The following is a 10465-nucleotide window of genomic DNA, read 5'->3' on the forward strand; positions in this document are numbered from 1 at the left end:
CATACTCTCCCACTTTGAAGGCCTTCTCCTTTACCCTTTGGTTGTAATACCTTTCTGTTGCATGTTTATACGCAGCTTGGCGTACTCCCGACTCTTCACATTTCTCCTTTAGGATATCTAAGTTTATCCTCAGGCCTTGTACGTTGCTTTCCTCATCTTGGTTGGCCACCCTTAGCGTATTCACTGCCACTTCCACGGGGAGCATGGCTTCAGTCCCATATGTCAAGCTGAAAGGGGTTTCCCTTGTGCTTTTCCGTGGTGTAGTCCTGTATGACCATAGCACCATTGGTATCTCCTCTGCCCAATTCCCTTTTGCTTTGCCCAACCTCTTTTTGATCCCATTGACAATGGTTCGGTTGGACACCTCCGTTTGACCGTTCGCTTGAGGGTGTGCCACCGATGTGAAGCGTTGGCTTATCCCTTTGGCAGTGCACCATTCTCTGAACGGGTTCTCAGCAAATTGCAAACCATTGTCACTGATGAGAACCTTAGGTGTTCCAAATCTTGTCATGATGTTTTTCCACACAAATTTTATCATGTGCTTCCTAGATTTGCATGCCAATGGTTCAGCTTCAATCCACTTTGTGAAGTAATCCACGGCTACCACCATATACTTCAGCTTCCCTGGTGCTTCTGGGAATGGACCCACTATGTCTATGCCCCACTGATAGAAAGGCCACGGGCTGGATATGTTGCTTAGCGGCGCCGGGGGTTCCGCCTGGACTGGGGCGTAAGATTGACACTCCCCACATTTCTTGGTTACTTCTACTGCGTCTTGATGTATCGTTGGCCAGTATACCCCCATTTGTAGCACCTTTCCTGTCAAAGCCCTTGCTCCTTCATGTGCGCCTACCTACCCTGAGTGTGCTTCCTGCAATATCTCTCTCCCCTTGGCTTGATCTAAACATTTTAGCCATGGAGACGTGAACCCCTTCTTGTACAACTCCCCGTTCACCATTGCGTATGAGGGCGCCTTTATACGTATTTTTCTGGCTTCGTCATGGTCGTCCGGCAACACCCCTCTCTGGAGGTATTCCCGGAACGGCGTCATCCATGTGGGTCCAGCGGGGGTTAGGATGTTCACCTGCTGTTCATCAATGCTTCTCTCCCGGAGCACCTCCACTGAAACTTTCTTTGACAGGTGGTCGAAACAAGTGGACGCTAGCTTGCTCAAAGCGTCTGCCCTTTTATTCTCACTTCTGGGTATCTACTTGATTGTAAATTGGCCGAATGATCCTACCAGTTGCTTTACCATCTTTACATACCTTCCCATTCTTTGGTATCTTACCTCAAAACTCCCATTGACTTGGTTCGCTGCTAACCTTGAGTCGGTTAGCGCTGTTACAGCTTTCGCACCCATCTGTTTGGCGAGTCGCAATCCTGCGAGCAGTGCCTCATACTCCGCCTCGTTGTTCGATGTATGGAAGTCGAAACGGAGGGCGTAGGTTACCTCTTCTCCTTCTGGACTAGTCAGGATCAGCCCCGCCCCTGAGCCTTCCCTGCTGGACGCTCCGTCCGTGTACAGGGTCCATGAACCGTCGTCGGTAGGGGCCTCTTCAACTACCCACACCTTTTCTTTCGCCGGATTCCCTCCGTCAGGAATTTCTAGTAAGAAATCAGCCAACTCATGCCCTTTGATACTTGTTTTTGGGCGGTAGTTTATGTCGTGCTCTCCCAGTTCAATTGCCCACTTGGCCAGCCGACCCAACGTCTCTGGCTTAAGCAAGATCTGTTTAATGGGGTAGCTTGTGAGTACCTCGATTTAATGTGCATGGAAGTATCGCCTTAATCGTCTCGCAGCGTAGATGAGTGCCAACACCAATTTTTCCAGCGTGGGATAGTTGATTTCTGGTCCTTGCAGTGCTCTGCTAACAAAGTATATCGGTCTCTGCTCTCCTTCCCTTTGCACAGCCAATACCGATGATATCGCTTCACCTGACGTCGATAGATACACTCGTAATGTTTCTCTCGGGATGGGGGTTGCCAGGGTCGGCAGCTTGTGCAGTGCCTCCTTGATTCTCTGGAGTGCCTTCTCAGCTTCATTCGTCCATTGGGAATTGTTTTTCTCGATGCATCCCTTTAAGGTGTGGAACAGTGGCATAGCCTTGTCGACAGATTTTGAGATGAACCTACTTAGAGTTGTGAGCTTCCCGTTCAGACCTTGTGCATCTCTAAGAGAGTTTGGGGTTGCCGTCTTGATGAACTCGTCGACCTTGGTCGGGCTAGGCTGGACGCCTTGTCTAGTAACATAGTAGCCCAAGAATTGCCCCTCTTCCACTCCAAACGTGCATTTGGCTGGGTTTAGTTTCATCTTGGTTACCTCTAATGTTTTGAAAGTCTCTTCGATGTCTTGCAGCATCTTTTCTTCATTTGGGCTCTTGATCACCATATCATCTACATATACCTCAATATTACTTCCAATTTGCTTGGCGAATATCGAGTCAACTAGCCGTTGGTATGTCGCCTCTGCGTTCTTTAACCCGAAAGGCATCTTGGTGTAGCAGAACGTGCCATGGTCTGTATAGAAGGCTGTTTTCTCTTCGTCTTCTTTGCTCATCAATATCTAGTGATACCCTTTGTATGCGTCCAAGAAGCATTTTAACTTGTATCCCTGTAGCGACTCTACCTTTTGATCGATTTCCGGGAGTGGGTAGCAATCTTTAGGGCATGCCTTGTTTAGATCAGAAAAGTTGATGAACATGCGCCACGACCCATCCTGCTTACGGACCATAACTGGGTTTACAATCCATGTTGGGAACGTCGCCTCCCTTACTATTCCGGCCTCCGTCAGCTTAGACACTTCTACATTGATCGCCCTGTTACGGTCTCCTCCTTGTACCCTTTTCTTCTGCTTAACCTCTTTTACCCCCGGTTTGATCATCAGCTTATGTTCGATGACCTTCCTTTCTACCCTCACCATATCCGTGGGGGTCCAAGCAAATACATGTTTGTAGCGTTTTAGCAGGTCGACCAGTGCTCTTCTTGTGGGGCTTGGGAGGTCGCTTCCAACATCGATCGGCTGATCAGGATATCCCTCATTGATTACCTCCTTCCCTTTTTCTGGATTGCCCCTGGGCCTCTTGGGCCCTTTGGTTATTTCTGCTGGCTTCATAACCATATAGCACCACAATTCTCTGGGCGGAGTGGCCAAAATCGTGGCTTCGCCCTTTGGTGTGTCGAATTTCATGATCCCATGCATGGTTGAAGGTACGGCCCCTAGCTTCAAGAGGGAGGTTCTTCCCAAGATGATGTTGTGTTCTGCCGAGTGTCGAATGACCACAAAGTCTATCAGGGCGGTCTTCTTCCGCTGCTTGTCGTGGCTAGTGATTGTTAAGGGGAGGTGGATCATGCCCAACGGCCACAGGCTGTTGCCGGTGAATCCCACCAGCCTACCCGTCGTAGGTCGCAAATTGTCTTTCCAGCGATCCGGGAGAAGCCGGAAGCAATGCTCATAGATGATGTCTGCTGAGCTCCCGATGTCGACATAGACCCTATGGATAGTCACGTCTTTGATGGATGCCTGTATTATCAGAGGGTTGTCGCCCTTCCAACCGTCTGTCCGAGGATCCTATATGGAGAACGTGAGCGCGCGTGCTGACGGTTTAACAATGATTTGCTCTCCTCGCTGTTCCTCCCTGCTTCTTTTGATGCGTATCATGAATATCTCCTTGGGCTGAACTCCTTCGCGGGATGGACCCTTGGCGTTCTCAGCATCGAATTTGGCGCATAGGCTTCGCGCCACCTCCACCAGGTCTCCTTTAAGTTGTTTCTCCTCCATCTCCTTCTTTAGCACCGAACAGCTAGCTATATCATGCGTTTTGCTTTTGTGGTACTCACAGTACCGACTCTTAGACGAATTGGCTGGCTGCTGTTTCTCAGACACTGCATATACTTCTGGGCGGCGACCCCGTCTGTCGTCTTTAATAAATGGTCGAAAACATGGTGATGGTCTTCTTGCTTGGCCATAGTGTCTTCCTCCCCCCCGGAAGTCCACGTGGGTCGAGTGGTGATGTCTAGTTGCCATAGCCTTCAAGTAGGCCTGCTTGGCTGCCTCACCCTCTTCCTACCATAGGTACTGCTCCACTCTTTCTTTCAACTCAGCTCGTGTTAGAGGCTTTTTTCCCATGAGTTTTTGCGAGAGGGGCCCAGGCAAGAGTCCCCATGTGAAAGCACCAGCGATGAGCCCTTCGTCATGCCCCGGTACATCCAACGTAGTGTTTATGAACCTTGTAAAGTATTCTCGAACAGTCTCCCCCTCCCTTTGTTTGCAACCTATAATTGAATGAGAATCGCCTTTGTATTTACGTAGCTGCATGAATTTGGTGAGGAAGAGGTATTTGAGCTGAGCGAAGTTTGAAATGCTGCCCGGTTGTAGCGTTTTGAACCATGTGCCGGCGTTGCCATCGAGCGTCGTCGGGAAGTATGTGCACCAAAACTTCTCGTTAAGTTTTAACGACGTCATCGTCCATTTTTACATATCAATGTGGCTATCTGGGTTGGTGGTTCCATTGTACTTTTTAAGCGTCGGGAGCTTCGCAGTGTTTGGTATTTCGTAATCCAGCAGCTCTTTAATGAACGGAGATGTTACACTCCGGGAAAAACCATCCTATTTTGGAGCAGTTGACGTCCCTTGCTGGTATTGCAAACTCATTCCATGCTGTAAGGGCGTAAGGTAGCTTGGACTTGGTCCATAAAAGGGGTATGGTTGGAATGGTAACTGGAGGGGATGGCTAGTGGAGAAAGGGTGCATGGATGTAACAGGGTTGATCATTATCGGCTGTTGTAAATTGTTGTTCGGGGGAATAGTCGGTCCAGTCCATGCTCCGACTGTTGGGTATACGGGTGGTGAGTTGTTCATCATGATTTGCGCCAATGGTGGTAATAGCGTTGCGGAATTCTGTCCACCAGTCATCTGGAACGATGTAGGTGTTACAAACGATGGTGAAAGGTTGAAAATATGGCTTGATGGAGGTGCAGTTGAGTGGACTGTCTGCGTCTGTTGCAGCGGCGGCGCAAAGAACGGTGGCGTCTGAAGCTGTGTGGGCGAAAGTAGCTCCACCGGAGCTACTCTTTGATGAGAAGACAACGGTTGTGAAATATTTCCGGCGGCTGCTGTAGAACTTCCTTCGCCCAAAACTGGCCTATTGGTCGTTGTAGGCGGTGACGTTTCATCCAACGTCGCCATGGGACGTATGGGACTAACTGGTCGTCCCTTGCTACCGTTGGACGCCATTGATGCTTGATTTCGTGCTTTTGTTTGTGTTCTTCGTCTCACAAACGGATGGCGCCAAATGATGGAACCTTTCTCTTGATGAGACCTCGCTTCTGACTCTGGGATGGGACCTTCTTGGTTGCTTGGTTGTAACTTCAAGATCACAAAGAACAAGGGTCGTCAGCCGCTTCCCGGGAGGAGTTCCCGGGAGAACGCTCCGACGGTCAAGTTAGGATGGCTTTAGGGTTTGTGTTTGTTCTTTCTAGATCGGTTGGGGAGCTTACCTCGCTAGTATGAGAATGCGTCCTTTTATACCTAGCGCCCCTGTCTGGTCCGTACCAGATAGGATCGCTTTTTTGGGGAGAGAGGATCAGAGGAGCTGATTGGAGGGTCATGCGCCTTCAACTGTCAGAGCGCTCTCATTGGCTTTGACGGTAATGCTCTGATCCCACTGTTTGTCTCCTGGCTGTACTTTTGTCTTGGAGCGAAGAGCGTCACTTGGCGGGCGCGAGCCTTTCGCCTGGGCGTTTCGCTCCCGGGGGCGCCAACGGGCGCTGAGCCTGCTGGGCTGGATCTGGCTGGTGTGCCCGGTTCTAGGGCTTGGATGCAACTCTGCTGTGCTGCCCTAGACACGCCATTAAAACACATATTAGCCACTCGAGGCTATAACTCTGTGGGTCCGTGAACCCAAACTCTGTGAACCCTCAGGTTCTATCTCTGTGAACCTTCAGGTTCAAACTCTGTAAACATGCACAACATAAATCACATAGAATAGTGCAGTGCAACACATAACACATATATAGCATACAAACACTATATCACATAACTCTGATTACCTACTCAAGGTAAAGTATAGTGAGAAGACTCACCTCGGATATCTCAGTAAATCTCTGACTCGGTAAACTCTGGTCTAGCCCCTGCCTAATCACATGAAATAAATACTCTAATTAATACAACCCTCAGGGCTAGGCTAATCTCCCTCTGTCTCTCTCTCTCTATACATCCTCTAGGAAGGGTAAAAGACTATCCTACCCTTCCGATGACTCTAAGGTCCAAACATTGACGAACCCTAAAAGTCAACGAAGTCAACAGTCAACCTTGACCAAACTCGCCGAGTGCACAACTATGACTCGGCGAGTCCACATGTTTTCTTCACTCTCCTAGTCCTCATTTGACTTACTGTGTCAATCCTCAACTCTGCAAATCATCACTGATCACAATCTGTGAAATGTCCCGACCCAACTCGCCGAGTCCGGCTCCTGACTCGGCGAGTACTATCGTGCACTCTGTCCTCTAGATTCCCTCTGACTCACTGAGTCACTTCCCCAACTCAGTGAGTCACCAACTGTGTGATTATCGGGAAAACCCTTGTCCTACTCGTCGAGTCGGCTATTGGACTCGGCGAGTTCATGCCATGCTCAAGCTAAACTGACCTCCTGAGGTCAGATCCGCTCCTCTAAACCATAGATCCAGCTTCCCAAAGCATTATAATCACGTAAAGCTAACATCTTGGTGCTCATGCAAAGGCTCAAAGGCCTTATTTGAAGATATGACCTCTAAAATGACATCCTAAGCTCATAACCCCCATTAACACTCATAAAGCTCAAGGGAAAAGGGTCTCTGGACCTCTTTGGGTCCAGATCTACAACACCAACACGATAGGGGACCAATTACTCCATATAACCATCCTCTAAAGGGGCTAAAAAGCCCTAACTCTAAGAATTACACCATAAACTGAAGAAGGGTCGAATGAATACCTCAAAATGAAGTCTCTGAGCCCTGGAATCACTGGATTAGCACCCTCTTCAGCCTCCTCTTGTCTTGGTCCTCTTCTATTTGCAAAAACACTGACAATGATCAAGAAATGACTCCTTTCCTCTCACAAACGCTCTAGCTCACTTAGGGTTTCTCTCTGGGGTCTGGTAGCCGAAAATGACGGCCATAAGGCCCCTTAAATAGGCCCCAAACCCGAGGAATTAGGGTTTCATTAAACAACGTGGACTCGCCGAGTCCAGCCATCCACCCGGATAATGATTCGCGTCTCTACTCGGCGAGTCTACGCATCAACTCGCCGAGTTCTTCCACAAAACTTGAGATTCAACGAATAAATATAATACCTGAAATTCCGGATGTTACAACACCACCTACACTTTACAAATGTTAAACAACTTCGATATCAACGTATAAACTATATACAAAGTTAGTATTTCATCGAGTTTTTATCACCAAATGGTACACACTTTCGGAAAATTATAATGGGTATAGTTTACAAGCTATTCATTACATCTTTACGTAAACATTGTGAAAATGAAATACTTTCATCTACATGAAATATAGACTTTTCTTTCATAAATCTATTAATACTAAGTGTTGTGAGACACTCAACTTCAACGTACAATCAAGTATGCATTTCAAGCCCTGTATTATAAACCATAATCTCTTGGAGGGAGAGCGTGATACTTGTGTATAGATCTATACGGGACTGACAATCCCGCACCTAAACTGTTAGCTACAGTTAGACCGGCAGGTCTGGGGTGACAAACGTCATAAGACTACAACGCCTGAAGGACGTTGTTATAGGCAGTCTGGGTCAATAGGATGGTTATAAAACTTAGATGGAAGTATTAAATAAGTTTGATTTATGAGACTCTTGAATGCATTCAGTAAATACATTACTTTGATTATAATTTCACTTTCATAATTTGAGCATGAAAGATACTATTGCACTCCAGCCTTTGGAACTTTTTCAAACTATGAGAAGAAAATATTGGATTTTCTGGAAAACACGTTCAGTTATTTTTACTAAAAGACATACAAATTTCAGTACAAAAACGCTTATGAACTCACCAACTTAATTGTTGACACTTTTCAGAACTACTTGTATTTCTTAGGGAATCAGTAATACAAATAACCATCAGCTATTGGAGAAGGAACGCTAAGGCGTCTTTTATCAAAACATTTTAAATCATCATATTTGTAATATTCTTTTGAAACATGTATTACGCAACAATGTAAGTTTTTGTTATATATATGATGGTTGTGTTTACTATCTTTACAATATTCAACTGTAATGATAGTACGTGAAGTCACCCACCCCCGAATGTTTCCACCATTCTGGTTTGGGGGTGTGACAGATTGGTATCAGAGCATTGTTTATAGTGAACTAACTATATCGAACCACATAAAATATACAAACTATAAATGCAAAGGGACCAAAAATCCTCTGACAAAACGTTTTCATAAACGATACTTTTAATAAATTAAAGTGATATACATTTTTCTAATTAAAAGTATAAGTACACGCATGCATCGGTCTTGTATCATAGCAAAATTTTATAAAAGTATTAAGGCAAGTTGCGACACTACAACTAAGCCTCGGGATATGTAATCAAATCGAGAATAAATATAGCATGATCAACTATATTTATCCTGGACTTGACCAACGTATGTCAAGGAATGGTCGTAGTGAGTAACAAGTCAAAAACTTACCAAAGAAATTACTAGAATCAAACTTACAAATTTGAAATACTATAGGTGTATTTTATAGAACCATAAGAGCTACAAAAATTGTGCAAACCACAATACTTAGTTAAAATTAGAAAATCGTCAAATAAATATTTTCTTATCAAAAATTACTTTTTTTTTCTCCCAAGTTTTCTTACCTCTACTTCTCGACCAGACAAAATGGCAGGATTTCACATTCCCGGGGACCCCTACTATCCCAAGCAAGGAAATGGAGGCTGGATTGAGGACGACCCAAAAGAGGATTTCGAAGAGGAAATTCATGAAGAAGAACCAGAAGAGTAACCCGAAGAGGATCCTGAGGAAGACCCAGACGAAGAATCAGAAGAGTAAGGAGATGGTGGGAGCACAAACTCGGAGCCTGAGGTCTACAACCCTCCCTGAGGAGCAGCAATTCCCCGATGAGACTTTCAGGGCCCGACGCCCCGTTGGGCTATGGATCTGAAGCAATGGAGCAGGGAACAAGGGCAACTCCCACCCTATGGCATGGCGCGAAGCTTTTATAACCTCCGCAACAGGGGTTCGATTGACAGGGCGCTCCCTGTCATGGTACGTCGCATTGCCAACCAGGCGAGCAAGCAAGAGCAAATGCCAGCCAACTCTTGGACATTGGGGCCACCGCTGTTGTCACTGCGGTACGTCTTCGTCGTCTAGATGAAGAACACGATCGGACAATAGAGCACACCTTTTCCCTTCAGAAAGACATTACTGCTGCTAGAGCCGAAGTAAGGGAGTTCCATGAGCAACAAGCCGCAATGGACAGGCGTATCATCGAGGCTGAACGTCAGGTAGCCCGAGCTAAGACTTCCACAACTACCTACCATGTTCCGCAGCGCCCTACCCACTCGGAGTAGAACGCATACTTCTGACGCTATAATTATATCTATCGGCTAAGTGTCGGTTTTACCTATTCTTGTATAAATGTAAACCCGACGGATTGTGAGTACACAATTCGGAGGCCGGAATGCTATCAAATTTTCCCATTTTCATTGATGTACTCTAGACCTATAAATAGGTCTGGAAATGGAGCGGGTTTTGACCCTAATCCGATCCAAACCCTTAAGAATTATATGGGTTCGGAGCATAGTTTTTGATTCTTTTACCCGTTAACGACCCATACCCGCTAACCCTTTTATTAAAATGGTCGGGTATGGATCATCACTGATCCGCTCCGTTTATAACCCGCCCCATATAAATTTTGAATTATTGGTTTATATTTTATATTGCTTAAAGTTTAATTTTAATTCCAATCAAAAGTTTAATGGGAAAATGCCAAAGTCCAAACTGTTTATACATAAGAATCAAGGAGTCGACTTCTAGACTTTCAGTCTTCTACTAAGAACTATGATGTCATTTCATTTATATTTCATCAAGAAATCATCATATTTCATTCATAAATCAATAAATTCATTCATCAACTGAAAAAAAGTTTGGCATTGCTATTTTCTATCACTACAATTGACAGTAAAAAATAAATCAGAAGTTACTACAATAGTGATTTTTAATTCCAATCGGAAGTCCTCAAGTACATAATGTGTTTTCTAAATCAACATTTGTTTTATTTAAGAAATATTATTTTATGAATTAATTAAAATGTGTTTGATAATTCAAAAAGCCTATGGGTTATGGGGCGGGTTTGGATATCCGTTGATTCGGTGGATAAGGATATGGATTTGATTACTCAAAACCCTGCGGGTTACGGAGCGGGTTTGGATTGGATTTTGAAATTTG

At 45.5% G+C, this 10465-nt stretch overlaps 2 protein-coding genes across 2 annotated transcripts; both read right to left on the reverse strand.

Moving 5' to 3' along the window:
* Positions 1-853: 853 nt before the first annotated feature.
* LOC128133558 (uncharacterized) lies at positions 854-2557 on the reverse strand. Its single transcript, XM_052771043.1, has 3 exons — positions 1874-2557; positions 1289-1729; positions 854-1207 (listed from the first exon to the last, which is right to left on the reverse strand). The coding sequence occupies exons 1-3, from the start codon at positions 2555-2557 to the stop codon at positions 854-856; spliced, it is 1479 nt and encodes a 492-aa protein (XP_052627003.1).
* Positions 2558-4063: 1506 nt separating this feature from the next.
* Positions 4064-4462, reverse strand: LOC111900826 (uncharacterized). Its single transcript, XM_023896714.1, has one exon. It carries the CDS (start codon positions 4460-4462, stop codon positions 4064-4066), a length of 399 nt encoding a protein of 132 aa, XP_023752482.1.
* Between the last annotated feature and the right edge of the window lie 6003 nt (positions 4463-10465).

This window comes from Lactuca sativa, chromosome 4 (genome assembly GCF_002870075.4).
Source record: "Lactuca sativa cultivar Salinas chromosome 4, Lsat_Salinas_v11, whole genome shotgun sequence".
NCBI classification, from domain to species: domain Eukaryota; kingdom Viridiplantae; phylum Streptophyta; class Magnoliopsida; order Asterales; family Asteraceae; genus Lactuca; species Lactuca sativa.

Bases quoted from the DNA above. Each gene is read 5' to 3' on its own strand.
- LOC128133558 (XM_052771043.1), bottom strand. From the start codon at position 2,557: ATGAGCAAAGAAGACGAAGAGAAAACAGCCTTCTATACAGACCATGGC. The intron at 1,730-1,873 runs GTTAGCAGAGCA...CCCATTAAACAG, and splicing joins AGCAGAGACCGATATACTTT to ATCTTGCTTAAGCCAGAGAC. The intron at 1,208-1,288 runs GTAAGATACCAA...ACAATCAAGTAG, and splicing joins AAGTCAATGGGAGTTTTGAG to ATACCCAGAAGTGAGAATAA.
- LOC111900826 (XM_023896714.1), bottom strand. From the start codon at position 4,462: ATGACGTCGTTAAAACTTAACGAGAAGTTTTGGTGCACATACTTCCCG.